Raw genomic sequence first — 17,991 nt, 5'->3', positions numbered from 1 at the left:
CTTTTTCACGTGTTTAGTTGTTATTTCATGAAAAAGAAATATTTACAATGTACTTAATATCGATTAGATGTGAGGGCCCGATTGGGGGTGGGGGGTAGTTCTTTTCTTTAATATTATAACAAGAAAGTTGAGCCATAGGTGGCAGCTTGCACCCCCCTGAAAAAAAATCCCGCGGGCGTCCATGAGCGCAAGTATGTCTTAAGATAAACTTCGTGTTAAGTAATAAGCCTTGCCGCGAACTTTTGAGTTTTTTTTCACACTCAAAAGAAGATGATAGGAAGTCTTCAACTTACAATATTTTAAACATTGATAAAAACGTTATTTTACTGGGTTAATATTCAAACGTTGATTGATTACTACAATGAAATACACATTTTAAATTTGAACGGCTTCATCCCCCTCGCCAATGGTCAGGTCGTCGCGCCTTCCATGAGAGAACGTTGCACGCCCTCCTCCAATTGAGGTGCCTCCCACAGCCTAAGAAAAGCTGCAGGAGATCATGCACGTTTGTAATGGGCTTGATGTTATAAGATCGTCCTCGTGTTTAACAAGGCGTCTTATTGTGTTCAAAAGACGTCAATAGTACTATGGTAAGTTACTCCTCAGAAATTAGTCCGTTCTGTCCTAAAAAAGGAGGAAGATTATAGAATTGCGTTGGCGAAGAAGCATTAAAATGTTTTCTTTAAAAGAACCTTTTGAATCGATCTTGTTGCTAAAAAAGATTTTACTTAGATGTTAAAATAATAACGTCCCTTAAAATTAATAATTTTCTTTCTTAAAATTTGGTGCTAATGTCGTTTTTACCTGATTCACACTAAAGTATAAAATAACTATAATGCAAATACAAGCGCTCTTTTAAAAGAAAGACCAATTTTGCATTCTGCTTGAAAGCGTTTTAGACATTTGTACCAACAACAAAAATACAATAAGGCCTAAAATAAAATATATAGATCTAGGTTACTACAGTAGATTGCCAATGCACGTTTGGGTATATATCTAGAGATTGTTTGTATGTGTCTGCTTTTGCCAAGATATATTTTTTCCCATATCGGTGCCACCCGGTGCGGACCGCACCCCCCGAACCCACCTAGTGACGCTACTTCACATATCTACACAATACACATATCTGAAGATCCAGCATGTAACTCGAAATCCTTGCAAGTGATAGGGCCGTAGCTAGGAATTCGCAATCATTTGGAGGCCCGGGGGCTAGATCTATTTTGGGGCCCCTACATTGTGCGTAATATTTAATGTAAAAACACTCATTTGGGGGCCCCGGGGGGGATTTTCAAATCCTCTCCCCTCCTCCCCCCACCCTAGCTACGCCACTGGCAAGTGACATGGTTGACCATTGTTTGAGGGTGTCTGTCTTGCTTACCCCTGAGGAACACGTGCGCTTTGTGTGTAGTGTGTCTTATGTCTTGTTTTCTTCGAGATGTAGATCTACTCCATTAGAGACAATACGGCTCAATTTGGGTCCAGTCACACTCAGCTTACTGGAGGAGGCCTCACGTCGTATTCCTGAACTCGGGCCTACGGTTCTGACGCCAAGAGATTTACCACCATTCCACCTCGTACCCCCCAATAATTCTGAAAGCTATTCACAAGTAAGACGTTGTACTCAGTTTCGTGAGTGTTTCCAGATACTTGAAATAAGATACAGCCTAACCTCACCCTACCTGGTTTGAAACGACTCATATCACAACGATGATATGGTATTTGATGAACAACAAAAGACCTAGAAAGCCCTCAGCCTATAATACACAACTTTCACTTGTTGAGATAAAAATGCATTCAGCATTATCTAGTGATAGTCATCATTATCAAGACTTTAATGAGTTCAACGTCCCACCCCGTGTTCACTGCACAGATAACGGTGTGTCGCCACGACACATCCCTTTTAATTACGACACTGAAATATCGCATTGAAATGTAAACGTAGATAATTGGCTTGAACGTGTGTGTGTTTGGAACTTGTTTCTTTATTTGTGCAATGGATGTGCGCTGAGAAAAAAATGTAATAATATTCTTATATGTTTTTTTTAGAAATCATTAGTAAAAAAAAAAAAAATAACCCAGATCTGTGGATTTCTTTTAAGTTCTTTGATTACTGTATAATTCAAGGAATTATTGTATACCGTACATTGTAAATATGGCAGTCGATGGTCGTCTGCCTATCAATATCACATTTCAATCTGTGGATACGGCATACGTTCTGATCAGTGACTTCATGAGCGTCTTGAGCTGCATAGGATGCATGGTTATAATCATCTTGTATGTGGCGTATAAAAACCTCAGGACTACTAGCCGTCTGCTTCTAGTCTGTCTTAGCGTGGCAGACATTTTCGTGTGTATCTCAACTGTGCTGCAGACAGAAACGTACTATGAGAGCATAGCTGTGAGTTGTATAGAAATATTTTTGAATCATAACAAGCAAAATATAAACAAAACTGTTTGTATAAAAAATATCTTATCCAAGGGATGTAACTCCTTATATATATATAACTAATGGATTATTTTTTATTTTTTTTTTGTTATTGATTCATGTATTGCGATCGACTATGATGCAAAATTTCAACTTGGTTTGAGAATGGGAAGTGGGGGAAAGAACGTGTACTAAACGTAATTAGGGAAATAATTCCACATATACAGCCACATCTCTCAAAGTAGCATTTTTATCGATATCATTTTCGATACCAAACAAAATACTTCATTACCAATAATCTTCAAATACAAAAACTTAACCTAAGTAAATACTCAGAAAGACGCAAAGATAAAGGCATATTCATATACTAGGACACCATTTTACACAAATGCTCCTTCTTTTCTACTGCTATTAGAGAATGGAATGGGTTGCCTGAGACAGCCAGGAAAATCAATGACCACATCTAATAAAACCCATTGATTAACATGCATGACTAGATTGACAGTAACACGCGTAGGACGTAATCATTTTTTTTTTATTTCAGATCTGTAAGATAAGATAAGAATTGTTTAACTAATTGGTTAATTTTTTTTTATTCTTGTATTGTTAGGTACAACAAATTATTGTGTAGCTAGATCCCAGAATGGGTATGGGAGAAATAACTTGTACAAAAATTGTACCAAACTGACAGAGTGAAATGATATAAGTTTTGTAAAAAAAAGTTCTATTTTCTTCAGAATCCTTATGTAGATGTCATGAAAGATTAGAAGACAAATCGTATCTCTTGTCTTCATATATTCTTGTCTAACTTGTAGAAGAACACGTAAATATATATTTAAAAAAAAAAAACTTATATTCAGAGAAATGACATCAAATACTTTGAATCTATCATGAAATTAAATTTGACAAAGCTTATATCAACTCACGCTGTCTATCTGTCTGTCTAGTAAAAAGCTAGTACATGTTAAACCTAAGCTGAAATTTTACACATTTATTTCTTTTACCTGACAGAACAAGAATCGATTATAAAAAAAAAACAACAATTAGTTAATTAACGTTAGATAATTATTTCGTTTGGTATCTCAAAAAAGGGAAATAAATCGTGCTTGACTGATAAAGTGGTATAAGTTGAATTAGTCCCCTTTATACTTTATGGAAAGAAATGTGTGAAACTAACAATAGATAACTTTAAAGCCTTCTATTTTCATAAGCATTTCCCTGGCATAGTGGTAAGTGTATTAGCTTGAGGAGGCTTTAGTTGTCAAGTTCGAATTCAGTTGGTTCACCTTTTTTAAAAAAAAAATGCATTTAAAAAGCGATCACCCAGGTGTCTCCCCTCTTTCTTCTCTCACCCCTTTCCAACTGATCCAGACAAGTGATAGGATTATAGCGTATCGAGAAAGCTAAAAGCATCAACTCGATCTCATACAACAAGGTAGACACTGGGGAAAGGGTCCGCTCATCGAACCTAATTTATTTTATTAACGAATAGATTTCTTTCTGTTACACACAGCCTCATGCCACAGAAACAAGTAAACCTACGACCATTCTTCTTAAAATCAGTGTTGAAGCATTCTGTTACTGTGATTAACTATTATAACTAGTATTTTCCCACCAGCTTCCCCAGCAGAAGTCCTACAGATGTCAGATCTCGGCAAGTCTGTTGGTGTTCTCTCAAATCTGCGCTGCACTCTGGACGGTGGCCGTGACCTTCTATCTCTTTCTCTGTGTCACGTGTCGCTATGTCACGGTGGCCAACAGAATCGTTTTTCTCTTTCATATTTTCTGTTGGGGAATGCCAAGTAAGTAGCCTTCATTTATATGTATTATATATATATAGAGAGAGGTAGTAAGACAGACAGACAGACAGACAGACAGACAGACAGATAGATAGATAGATAGATTAGATAGATAGATAGATAGATAGATAGATAGATAGATAGACAGATAGATAGATAGATAGATAGATAGATAGATAGATAGATAGATAGATAGATAGATAGACAAACAGATAGATAGATAGATAGATAGATAGATAGATAGATAGATAGATAGATAGATAGATAGATAGATAGATAGATCTTATTGAACCCAACTTTATCTGGGTTAGCTGTTTTAAAAAGATAGGGGAAGTGGTGCTGGTTTCCCATTAACATTGGATATGACCAGACAACGTCTCAACTTTCGAGAACAATAAATAATTTACATCTAGCAATGTACCCCAAACTTTTTCTTTTAACGGAACACTTTTCACGTCTGGAGAATTTAGCGGAACACTTTGCTTATTTTTTTAGGCTGGATAATTTGCTATTTATTTTAAATAACAATTTAAAATTGTCATTATTATAATCATATGAAGAAAACATGCTTTTGAAACTTGATGGTAATTTGTCCTTGAAGAGTATAGCCTCGTTCTTGATATCTGGCACGATATTGCTAAGCTGAATTCTAATACAGGTGTGACGTAATGTTTCTAGACTTGGACTTATTTGCAGAGTAATATGAAAACCCTGATACATACAAACAGGTTGTCTTAGAAAACCGAACTTTCGAAATAGTGTGGTACCCTTAAAGAAAAACTCGACCTGCTATATCTTTTAATGGTAGCTTTGTTTCAAAATTAGATTCATTGTGATACTGTTATACACTTTTTTTTTTCAGTTACCAAGAAGAGCTAATATGATCAATTTTTATTTTATTTTCTGTATTTACTTAGTAATTAATTTACATGTAGGGATTGTAGTTAATTTACAGTTAAGATAAGATAAAAAAAGTAGCAATTATACATAAAGCACTGAACCACAATATTCAAATACAATAACAAAATTTAATACAAAACTCTGAAAGACACAAAGATAAGCAGACATACTCCATCCCATATGCTAGGACAAATTTGTACAAGTGCTCCTTCTTCCCTAGTGCTATTAGCGCATGGAATGGGTTGCCTGAGCTAGCCAGGAAAACCAGTGACTTGGCAGAATTTTAGTCATTGTTTAATATGCATGACTAAATGCATGACGCGTAGGATGTAATCATCTTCTTTTTTGAAGTAACGTCTGTATTATATAAGATAAGATAATTGTTCTAATCGTTCGTGGAATCCCTATTCAGGCCTCGCCAAACCCTATTATATTATAGTGTTCCACGAATCAGTTTGGGATACAGTGGCATAGGTTATAGATCAATGCATAGTTCATTCCTTCAATGGAAAAATATAATCAATATAAACAAAACATAATTAAAATAATCCAGAATCTTTATGACCAAGCCACTAGTGCTGTGTACTTCAATAATAACTCTGGGGACTGGTTTAAAAACCACAGATACAGTGAGCATACCTATTTTCATCAACACTCTTCAATATCTTCATTGAAAAGATCATGGAAGATGCTCTTGAGACTACGAAGGTACTGTAAGCATTAGAGGAAGAAGAAATATGCCTACTAACTTGTGCTTTGTGACAAGACTTCCGCAGCATATGGTATGCAAATCAGAAAAAAAAAACACGTAATGACCAATAGCGAACAAGGCTTTAAAATAGCATCAGTATTAGATACGAAAAAACGTGCAACTGTCAGAAGTTTAAAATACCTCAGAGATATCGTTTCAGGCGAAGGAACAAAGCCTTTCGTGGTGGGTAGTACCAGGGAAAAGAAGAAAAGGTAGAGAAAGCGATGGGAAGACATCAAAGAATGGACAAGCCTGTCACTGAAAGATATTCTAACCAGGCGAAAGACTGAGGATAGATAAAGAAGGTGGACAGATCATGTGTGGTGCACCAACGGTTCAACAAAGAGATAGTTGAATACCAAAGGTTACAATGAATATTCCGTTTAAAAAAACGCAAAAAGTATAGTATGTGATAAAGTGCCTACTAATATGATACATTCTATTTTCTAAGTGGTATAGTCAGCTAACAACAACATGAATAAATCTAAGGGCGCTATCTATAATTAAATTCAGATACATTGAATGAAAATATTCTTTTGTCAAGCGTATGCGTGAAATTCAAGATGACAATTTTCTTTTAATAACAGTAACACCTTTAGTAAAATCATTAAATTTGGAAACACTTCAGGATAGAAGACTACAAAGTAAAATAGCAATTATACATAAAATACAAAATCTTCATATACGAAAACAAAACCTGATAAAAAATACTCAGAAAGACACAAAGATAACGGCACATTTCTTGTCCCATATGCTATGACAAATTTCTCTTTCTTCCCTAGTGCTATTAGAGAAAGGAACGGGTTGCCTGAATCAGCCAGAGTTTAAGTCATTGATTAAGATGCATGACTAGATTGACCTAGGGACGTGAATCATAAGCAGTGCAATCATTTTCATGTTTGAAGTAACGTCTGTATTTTTATAAGATAAGATAAATATGCTTGATACGATAATGATATCCAGTTTTTGTTTTCGTTTGACAGTATTAGTTGCTACTTCAGCCGAGATCTCAGGAGTGTACGGATACAGTACGCAGGACCTCTACCTGTACCATCATCCCACATCTTGCTGGATAAGTGACAGGGTGGCTAACCCCACACAATGGCACCTACTGACAGTCGAGGGTTGGGTCATGGCAGCATTTGTCAGTGTCTCCATCATGTACTTGTTCATTACGGGGTCTGTCATGAAACAGGTAGACCTTCACAATGTATGTGTGTGTGCTTTTCATTAGTACCATTGCTGAGTGAACAGGGCATCTGCACTCATATCTTTGGTTGATAGGGTACTTTGATGACTATACATGGAAAAGACTAAGTCCACTTTTTTTACTAAGCTTATATCAGCTCTTGTCTTTCTGGTACAATTTCTGTACGTGTTATTTCTCCCACACCCATTCTCGGATTGACTTGAAACTTTTTACAATTGTTCATTGTACGTAACAAAACATGAATAAAAAACAATCAATCAAAAAAAAAAAAAAATTTAAATAACCAATTTTTTAATTAATTAGTTTGGTGTTGAAATGGGGAAAATAATTTCTACTTATTGAGAGATGTGGTTGTGTGTGTGGAGTTATTCCCCTTTTTATGTTTATGAACAGGTTTGTTCTACAATTCCTATTCTCAGATCAAGTTGAAAGTTTGCATGTATTATGTTCCATTTGTAGCTTTTTTTTTGTAGTTGGCAACTTTGAAGTTCATTACAGCATCCTTGACATTGTTTAGTTCACTGTGAAAATCCCCAATACAGGTGGAAAGAATCTGTTAAACATATATTATCACAAGATGAATTACAACTTTAAAAAAAACAAACTATTTTTGATGATGGCAAAGGAATAGAGGAGGCATGGTGGCTGAGCGGTAAATCGCTTGGCTTCTGAACCCGGGTCTGGGGTTCGAATCCTGGTGTAGACTGGAATTTTTAATTTCAGGATCATCAGGTGCCTCTGAGTTCACCCAGCTCTAATGGGTACCTGAAAATAGTTGGGGCAAAGTAAAGGCGGTTGGTCGTTGTGCTGGCCACATGACACCCTCGTTAACTGTAGGCCACAGAATCAGATCACCTTTACATCATCTGCCCTATAGACCACAAGGTCTAAAAGGGAACAAAGGAATATAGATTTATTTGTATATAATACTACTACTAATAATAATATTCATCTTTATTATATTCAAAGGTACACATTTTTTTCTTATACATCTTAATAAACTGAAACTAATTTCTTCAAGAAATAAGCACAAAAGGAAATGAATAGAAGGCTTGCATGTGCCATAAGTCATTAATCACTAAAATTGTCTACATAGACAAAATAGACAAGTTCTGGCAGTAATGAGATGACCCCTTTATTTCAGAAAGGCAGAGGAAGAGTTCTTGCTGGAGATGATGTTGTCCAAGAACTAGCCATTCAAACAGCCAATGAACACCTTCGATTCATTCCAGCCCTCTATGTGGCCACCAGGCTCTGGGGGACGGCTTACTTTTTCTTTACTAGATATCAAGACAGTAGTCACCTCAGAGCTTCAGACTGGTTGATGATTTTCAAGGTAATGACTCATCATATATATATATAGTAGTAGTACCTCAGTGTTTAAACAACTAAGATTAACAATGCAGTATTTAACTGAAATATTTCAGTCAAAGATATCTCAGAACACTAACTGATTTTTTAACACTCATGGCAAGCTGGCAATCACTGGCTGAGTGTGTGCACGTTGATATCAGCTGGTTTGATTCAATCTACCTTTATGGACGACTTGGAGATTGTGCATAATGCAAAAATTTTTTTTTAATTTGTTAATACCACTCCAATCTACGGGTTCAAAGAAATTCATCAATCAACAGAAAGAGAAAAAGCAAGAACGACTACTGAACTGAAAAAGGAAATAATGGCTAAATATGAAAGTGCATGTTTGGACCTTGTTTTTCAGTATGGCATGTGTTTTGTTTTAGATCAGACACTTTTATACTGTATACGGACCATAAATCAAAATGCCTTATTTCTTATGGGAAAAATAATTTCAGTACTTGAACTAATTGGCTTTAAACCACAAATCTAGAAATAAATATGGTCGAGAACTGATGTACCAGTGTATGTATATTTTATAAAGGCTTTGTTTCATAACAAATCTAAAGACTAAATTCTTTCAAAGATTTCTTTGCTAAGTAATACTAATAATACTTGTTAGACAAAAGTTACTAATTTTAAACCATAACCCAAAAGACTGAAACTTTGATCTAACATAAAGTACTTTGATAAAATAATAAAACTGGTTAAAGAACATTTTTTTAATGCAAAAATTAGTCAAAGAATAAACATTCCAAAAACAAATCTAATTTTTTAAATTTCTTTAATTTATTTCCTAAGCAACGAAAAATACATAAAAGTATTTTAAAAAACTAACAGCTGCTACAATAAGCATTTTAAAGTGGCCTGTTTCAATTTTAATTATAAAATAAAGCTTGTGTATCATTCAGAGTTACTGTTCAGCTTTAAATTTAAAAAATGCAAGAACAATAAAGACATATCTTTACTTCTCAGGCTATCGGTGACAACAGTCAAGGCCTGGTCAATGCCATATACTTCTGCACATCTTCTAGGCAAGTCAGGTTAGTGGTGGGCAAGAAGTTAAGCACACTTTGTTTCTGCTGCTCCGGCTGGTGCAAACAACAGAAGCTGAATGCCCAAGACAAATGGAAGGGGGTGAACTCTATCGTACGAATGAGGAAAGGGCCCAAGAGACCCAAGCAGTTGGACGGCAGTGATTTGGATTTGTCTGGGATCTCTTTGGATCTGCCAACAGAGAGTACAGGAGGGGAAGATGAAGTGATCTTTGAGAGGTGAATAGAACATCCTAAGACCTACTATTGAGCAACAAAACAGAATGCACCTAGGACTCATCATTAAACAGCATGTATCTAGGACTTACCTCTATGACAATAAATAATTAATTATATATACATATAAGCATGGCCTTATGGTCTTGGTTCATAATAAACATTTTGTTTAATTCAGTTACCAACTCAAATGAAAACATTTTTTGTGACTGTGTGATGATCTGGATATGAGATATTACATTAAAGCTTAAAGTTTGTTCATTTATTAATTCTTGAGCACTTGGATTTTTTTCAACTACATCTAAGTTTTCTTAATTTTGTATGTATCCAGATTGATCAAAATTGAGATTTAAAAGAAACAAAAAAGAGACTACTTGATAAACAAATGATTTTTTTTCTATCACCACATCGATAAATAAAAAAAAATGACTTAATAAAAGTGTAACATGTATGCATAAGAAAAAAAAAATCCCACATTTTTCTTTTTAATACTCTTGTAATGTACATCTTTCATGATAAAGCACGCTAAATGCAATCTGGTCCAATCTATTTTGAGGATCTTTAGGCAAGACCCCTTGCTAAGTAGCTGAGAGGATTATTCCACTTAGACACTCAAACATAACTGAGTTTGAATTAGGATTTGAACTCGAGGCCCCTTGCTAAGTAGCTGAGAGGATTATTCCACTCAGCTACACATGTTCCAAGAAAAATTCACTCCTATTTATTAATTTATTTATTAATATCACTAAAAAAAAAACAACAACTGATGTTTCAACTGAACACAGAGTAAGTGAATACAAAAGAATAAATAAATTCAGTTTACATGTACCAAAGAAATTTGATTGGACTGCAAAAATAATTATTGCACAAGGTAAATTACGTTTTAAACATACACTTTAAAGCAAAACAAATCCCTACCACACAGTATTACTACAAGTAGAACACAAATGGAAAAACAAAATATCTGAGCCATTTATACTTAACATTTATATACTCAAAAAAAGTTTTCCCTGAGGTTTAAAAAAAGAAAGACATTTACTCAAATTGAGGTCACCTTCTAGAGAGCAGGCTGGGATTTGGACGGAAAATTTCATTCTCATCTTCTACCCCGTTGTGTAGCATCCTGTGTCGCAGCTCCAGCTTGCTGTAAAAGTTTAAGACGGTGGGATCAGCCCTGACACAGTTCTTGTTGAAGTCGACAACTTTGAGGCCCTCCAGGCTCTTGGCTCTTGAGAGTGCCACATATGCTTGTCCAGTTTCAAACACTTTGCCCAAAGAGATTTCAACACAGTCTAGAGTCATTCCCTGACAAAATAGAAAACAAAAAATAAAAATATAGAGAAACTAATATACTTAATGGGGAAGGGGCTGAGTGGTTAAGTGCTAGGCTTCTGAACCATGGGACATGGGCTCGAATCTCAGTGAAGACTGGGGTTTTGAATTTTGAGATTTTTAGGAAGCCCCTGAGTCCCACCAACTCTAATAGGTACCTGACTTTAGTTAAGAAAAGGAAAGGCAATTGGTTGCTCTGCTGGCCACATGACACCCTGCTCGTTAACCATTGGCCAAACGAAACTGACCTTAACATCACCTGTCCTATAGACTGCATGGTCTGAAATGGGAACTTTACTAATTAAATATGCTTTTTATTCTTGTGTTGTCAGGTAAAAGAAATAATTGTGAAAATCTTATTATATAACAAGAAAAACGTTAAAATACTTTTAAAAAAAAGACAATGCCTCCTATATACAACTTATAGAGCGATTATTTTTCTTTTAATTTTTCTCTTAATAACTAATGAATGTTACGTTAAAAAACAATGGAATATTTTTACCCCATCCCCTTCCCCCCAAGAAAGAATCGTGATGAAGCGAATGTATAGATCTATTACACTTTATAATATTCCATTGATAGGCCTTTAGATCTAGGCTTAGAAGACAAAACACAAAATGTATTGTAATAAACAAATGATCAATACTTCAACAAGATAGATGAAAGAACAGATAGGGAAGAGAAAACATGGACATTAAATCTCCTTAATTGTTACTAGCTCTTAGCATATTACTATGATGATCTTCTTATATTTAAAAATTCCATACCATTGGATTAGGCAACAGATGAAATAACTTGGGTTACTCGAAATGGAAATATTGTAAAATATCTGTATGTTTGCATAGGACTAAAGAGGCATATTACTACCAAATTACTGCTGTTATCTGAGTTAGATGTAGAATACTATAGGCACTTCACAAAAACTGATGCCATGAGAGCTGCATGAAGCTCAGCAACTTTAATCATTAACCACAAGAGTTCAAGTCCTTGTCTTCTGTCCATAACTAGAGAGTATCAGTGTGAAGGCTAGGTAGTAGCTGACCATTTCTTCTAAGGTTCTGTCTTAGCCCTATTTAAATAGGTCACATTTTATGTCTGGTCCAGTTTGGACCTATCTCTAACAAACTTTACAACAGTTAACATTTGTATATGAATCTATTGGAGACTTTCAAGTTCAACTAAACAATGTCAAGGACGCTAAATTGAACTTCACTGTTGCCAACTTAAATAAAAAAGAATTGAGCTATTATCTTAACAATTCCTAAATGATTGGCAGTTAATCTTTGTATAAATTCTAGCTAGTTAGGGCCCCTTTTTTTTTAATATATTGTAAGCCGTAGAAAGAAACTCTAATGGTAATTCCTTATTGAAATTATTTTGTGTTACAAACGGAAGAGCTTAGAAAATTTGATTCTGCCGTGTTAAAAAAAAGTTTAAAAAATTAGAATGTACATAGCTTATCAGCACTGCCTTTTTGTACTTCGGATACACCCAAAAGTTAGCTATTTATAGTTTTTTTCCCCCATATATGAATATCTCCAATAGTGGGGTTTGTGGATTTCACATGTTGATCTGAAAGTTTAGAGTTGTGTCCCATGGGCACTGTTAGTGATATAACATAAAGCAATAACCATTCACAGAAATAATCATTTTTAGACTAATACAATGTGCTAAGAAAAGTCTTTTCCACCATCGTTTCACAATAGAAAGGCAGCCTTTATGTTTTTGAAAATATAATGACCTATAGCTAAGAATATTTATCAAATCAATGATCTATGGCTGCCTGGTCATGTGGTATGCACTCTGGACTTAACTGTCCTGGGTTTGAACCCTGTTCTGCAAGAGGATTTGGCTAGGATCTTCAATTCTAGAGGAGCATCCGAAACATGTAAAACAACTAAACAATGGAATGACTAAAATCATGTAATAAATTAAACTCAAGTTTAGATCAAGAATATTACTTGACTTTTGTGAATGGATATCGCCCAGGCTAACTTCAGAGGTATCTGCTTTCTGATGATGGTGTTCCCCCCTCCTATTTTGAAGATCCACTTAACGGGTTTGAGTACCTCGGTGACACCATTCACAAACTTGATGACAGGATAGCCTGAAAATAGCCAAAGAGTTGTTCTGTATAGAAATTACAACGCACTTACAAATACTTGTAGAAATGTAATGTTAATAAGATAGCAAACTCAAAGAAATGTTTGACAAACTTAAGGAAAGGATGAGGCATTAGCAGTTAACACCACAGAAGTAGTTGCCTGAACCTCCCACAGATGAATTCAGAATGATTCACAAAGAAGTTGGCTGTGTAAGCAGCCAGGAGGACTTCTCTAACCAGACAGTAATTGGGGAAAAAAACAACAGAAATGTGTATTTTGAAAATATTCTAATTCAATCACTTTCAGAAATTATTCCCAACAAAAATGTGTATTTTGAAAATATTCTAATTCAACACTTTCAGAAATTATTCCCAACAAAAATGTGTATTTTGAAAATATTCTAATTCAACACTTTCAGAAATTAGTTTTTATCTGCTTTTCAGGAAAAGAAATTGGGAGACGGCTACATTAGACCAATGGCAAACAGTTTTACTTCTCACTGCTGTGTGTTTCCTCCTTTAAATCACTTTCAATAACTAATACAGCAAGAGGTTACAAAAAGGTTATGTTAGAATGAGACCAATACTTTGTACATATTACCATTAGCACTGTTATCATAGCCCTCCACTACACCACGTGCACCATTCACCAGTCCTCTTTGTATATCAAGATTCTTACACAGAATCACCTAAAAAAAAATGATAAAAAAGACTTTTACATTCCTGAAGCTCTTGATTTTAAAAATGGTGAGAGAATTAGTGCATCCACCATTGCTACAGCACTAAATAAAAGGAGCATACTTAACTCTTTCTCTCCGTAATTATTTACCACATTCTGATGGAATCAACGTTGGTATCGTCAGTTAGGAGAGAAAGAGTTAAAGCACTTAAGTCTGTACATGAGAGCATATGATTAGGTTCTATACTCATCTGCTATGTCCTATTTTGAACATGAATCTAATTGATTCTAAAAACTAGAAATGGAGCTTTTTCAGCATTTTAATTATAATAATGCTATGATTATTTTAAGTCTGTATTTAAGTTTTCAGAACAATCAAATGTCACAGAAGAACAAAGCAAAATGAGAGAAGTGCTAATCATATACAGGTGCTTCTTATTTACAAGTGTCATTAGAGCAGGGAGCAGTTTCCCTGAAACAACCAGGAAAACCAATGACTGCGCAGAGTTTAAGTCTCTAAGTAACATGCGCAACTAGATTAACACAGGGATGTAATTATCTTCTCTTTTGATGACTGTGATTTATAAGATAAGATCTCACAACAGAATTAATCAAATATAACAGAATAACTAATCAAATCTCACAGAATAACTAATCGATTCTCACAGAATAACTAATCAAATCTCACAGAATAACTAATCGATTCTCACAGAATAACTCATCAAATCTTGCACAAAAAACAACAACTATTGAAATCTCACAGAAAATAAAATTATGTGATAAAACTGATATTCTAGTATATAATTTGTAAAAAGCTTAGAGAAGAAGATTTGTGAAAAAAAACAAAACAGGTTTGTCAAGGGGATGTGTGTAGAAATTTAATCTGTGTGTGAAGTGAGTGTATGAAGTTATTTTAATGTAGTTCAGTATTTCATAGCAAAACAGACAACAATTGGGCTAGTAGAGAAAATGGCACTCAGATGTATAGGCTGTCAGGTTAGCCAAGTGTTATTTGAGACAAACAGAAGAGCTACACAGAAACAAAGCTCCTACACATACTTCTTGTTGTCACAAGGATGTTTGATGTTTTGAGATCTGACTTTATTGCTTTCTGTTTTAGTCTATACATAAAGGTAGATTAATTTAAGCAATAGCTAACGCTAAAAGATTTACCTGTGCTCCTAGTTTTAGTTCCAGGTAAGCAGGAGCAGGACAAAGTGTGTCAAGTTGTTGCTTGTACACCTCATTGTCATCTACAGCTGCAAACATGCGTACATCACCTATAAAGTAACACCGCTCAGATTAATTACATATTAAGTTTAAATAAACTCAGGCATGAAATTCAAAAAGCCAGAAAAAGTAAAAAATTGTGGAACTAAAATTTCTTGTCACCCAGAAGTTATAGGAGGCTTGGTAAAAGAGTGGTAAAGCGCTTGGCTTCTTAACTGAGGAGATCGAGTTTGAATCCTGGTGAGCACTGGAATTTTTAATTTTGGGATCTCTAGCGTGCCTTTGAGTCCATCCAGCTCTAATGTCTACCTGACATTAGTTGGGGAAAAAGTAAAGGCAGTTGGTCTGCGTGATGGCCACATGACACCCTCGTTACCCATGGGTCACAGAAACAGATTACCTTTACATCATCTGCCCCATAGATCGCAAGGTCTGAAAAGGGAACTTTGCTTTAAACAGTATTTATAATAAGGTAGGTACAGTGGCTGAGCGTTAAAGCATTTGGCTTCTGAACTGTGGGTCCCAGGTTCAAATCCTGGAATTTTGAATTTTGGGATCTTTGGGAATCTCCGAGTCCACCCAGCTCTAATGGGTACCTGACATTAGTATGGGAAATATTGGTTGGTCGTTGTGCTGGCCAGATGACACCCTCAGTAACTGTGGGCCACAGAAACAGATAACCTTTTTATCATTTGCCCTATAGTTCACAAGGTCTGAAAGGGGAATTTTACTTTTTTTTAGTTACAATTAGTAACTTTTTCCTTGAAGACCTCAAGGGTCTTGTGAAGAAGAAGTGTTTGCGTTTCTAAAGATAGCTAATTATAATGTTTGATTGGTGTTTAATGGACAGAATAACAGAAAATTGACAGCCAGGTTTGCAGTAATTAAAGCATGATCGTCTTAGGAACCTCCTCAATAGCTAGTAGACTGGGGGACAACCACAGCTGTATCCCAACACTCTACCGCTAAGTAAGGCCATGATGTGGAACATTACAATTGGACATGAAAAAGCACAAGTAGAATGGGCTAAAGTTGAATGGGCTAAAGTAGAATGGACTGAGACTGTATTGATTGACACAAGGTCTGCCATTAGATATTCACCAAGTACCTGTCAACTGTTTCAGCCTACTGACATTGATATCATCTACATCCACTTTGTGGGTACAGAGTTTAGTGGCCAGGACACCATTCCTTTCTATACATTTGTTGCTGGTCTCTATCAAGGCTTGACACACAGATTCAGGACAACTGACAAAAACAAAAAAATGTAAACATCATCTTTAAACAAAAATTATATCACCTACCCCCCCCCCCCCTCCCACTTCCAATCCCAAAATGGTCCAGAGTGATAGGAGCATAGAGCATTGGGATAGCTAAAAGCATGAAATTGCGCGAAATAGAAACAATTGGTAAAAAAATATTTTAAATTGCAGATTTATTATTTGTTAGTCTAGATCTATTACAAATTTAACTACATGACTGATCCAAACTAATTGATACACATTACACTTAATTTGAGATTTTTTATTTTTTTTAAAAGTATTTTTTAAAATGTTTTTCTCGATTTAATATTATAAAGACTATGTTCACAGTGTGTCAAATGTCTAAGCTAAAGAAAAAGACAATAGATTCAATAAGAAACTATCTATTTGTAAATTACAAATAAACATGAATGATCAAAACAACCTCAAAGTTGAGCACACAGTTTGCTCTTAACTCGTTCTCTCTATAATTATTTTCCTCGTTCCAACAGTATTATTAATTTTGCTCATTTGTATTTCACTATCCTGTTCAGATTAAACTTCAATAACTTGTTTGTTTGTTCTCAGAAAATGTTATATTAGGTATGGAATTAAAGGAGAATGCATGCTCTTTTTACACTGCACAAATTAATGTTTATAATCCAAAAATCCACTTAGTTTACTGGGATCAAATCAACATTGGCATCGTAAATTAGGAGAGAAAGAGATAAGGGATAATAACACTTATTAGATTAGGTTAAAGGTGATCTATAGACTTACAGTCCTTTTCTAATAAGCTGCAAGATGTTAATAAAGTTTTTGTCCACTTGTCTTTTAATGTCTGTCAGTTCCATTGTGGTTTCTATACTTTTTCGCCAGGCTTCACTCTTGAAACAGAAATAAAAAAACAACTATGAACATCAAAACGAAAATAATTTTTGCCAATATGTGTCTCTAGTGAGATTTTTAAAAATGCCACTGAGTGTCTCTAGTAAAACAAATGCAACTGTGACTCTAATTAACAAATGCCAGTGTGCGTCTCCAGTGCAAAACAGGAGATAAAGTGACAAAAGGTTGACATTGACATAAAACTTCATTAAAGAGTTATTAATTAATTAAGTGAATATTTTAAAAAAAATAAATTATATTACGGAAAATTATGATCTGGTGGCTGAGAGATAAAAGCATTTGTATTCCGAACCTAAGGGTTCCATGTTCAAATCTCTGTGAACATTGATAAATGAGCTTTTGGATTTCAGGGCGCCCCTGAGTCCACCCAACTCTATGACATTATGGGAAAGTAAAGGCGGTTGGTCGCTGTGCTAGCCACACTTGTTGATTGTCAACCGCAGAAACAATAACCATTACATTATCCTGCTGTACAGATTGTTAGATCTGAAAGGGGTACCTATAATGTAAATGTATATGGAAGATTATAGACAGTGTTATGTGCTAACATAACTGAACAATTTGCAATTATGAAACTTTTTGACATGTTTTTTTTTTTCAAATTGCAAAATTATTAGTTTATGCACAGGATGGCTGTTTTGCTGTGTTGTATGTGCTTTGGAATCTTATCAGGATGGTTTCAAGTTCAAAACCATGCTCGCTTCCATCTCCTGCGGTCCTGCATGAAGTCTGGACTAGGACCTAATAATCTTCATTTCTGAAGGAACAGTCAAAACTCATAAAA

General features: G+C 35.0%; 2 protein-coding genes across 3 annotated transcripts in view; one reads left to right on the top strand and one right to left on the bottom strand.

The window, feature by feature from the left end:
• The first annotated feature begins 1,870 nt into the window (after nucleotides 1–1,870).
• LOC106062427 (G-protein coupled receptor 157-like) lies at nucleotides 1,871–9,977 on the top strand. Its single transcript, XM_056029300.1, has 5 exons — nucleotides 1,871–2,398; nucleotides 4,044–4,227; nucleotides 6,859–7,070; nucleotides 8,230–8,421; nucleotides 9,417–9,977. Exons 1-5 carry the CDS (start codon nucleotides 2,153–2,155, stop codon nucleotides 9,717–9,719), a joined length of 1,137 nt encoding a protein of 378 aa, XP_055885275.1. The 5' UTR covers nucleotides 1,871–2,152; the 3' UTR covers nucleotides 9,720–9,977.
• LOC106062426 (ATP-dependent DNA helicase PIF1-like) overlaps nucleotides 9,640–17,991 on the bottom strand; it is a 23,794-nt gene continuing 15,442 nt past the window's right edge. For both annotated transcript variants that reach the window (XM_056029299.1, XM_013220697.2), the window contains exons 8-13: nucleotides 17,079–17,185; nucleotides 16,166–16,305; nucleotides 15,001–15,107; nucleotides 13,750–13,837; nucleotides 13,006–13,151; nucleotides 9,640–11,017 (exon numbers count right to left, since the gene is read on the bottom strand). In XM_056029299.1, the coding sequence (XP_055885274.1) occupies nucleotides 10,763–11,017; nucleotides 13,006–13,151; nucleotides 13,750–13,837; nucleotides 15,001–15,107; nucleotides 16,166–16,305; nucleotides 17,079–17,185 (843 nt within the window). In that variant the 3' untranslated portion in view covers nucleotides 9,640–10,762. The remainder of the gene's footprint in view (nucleotides 11,018–13,005; nucleotides 13,152–13,749; nucleotides 13,838–15,000; nucleotides 15,108–16,165; nucleotides 16,306–17,078; nucleotides 17,186–17,991) is intronic.

This window comes from Biomphalaria glabrata, chromosome 5, assembly GCF_947242115.1.
Source record: "Biomphalaria glabrata chromosome 5, xgBioGlab47.1, whole genome shotgun sequence".
In the NCBI taxonomy this organism is placed as follows: Eukaryota; Metazoa; Mollusca; class Gastropoda; family Planorbidae; genus Biomphalaria; species Biomphalaria glabrata.
The sequence above is the reverse complement of the archived record's forward strand: the minus strand, read 5'-3'. Positions and strand labels throughout refer to the sequence as shown.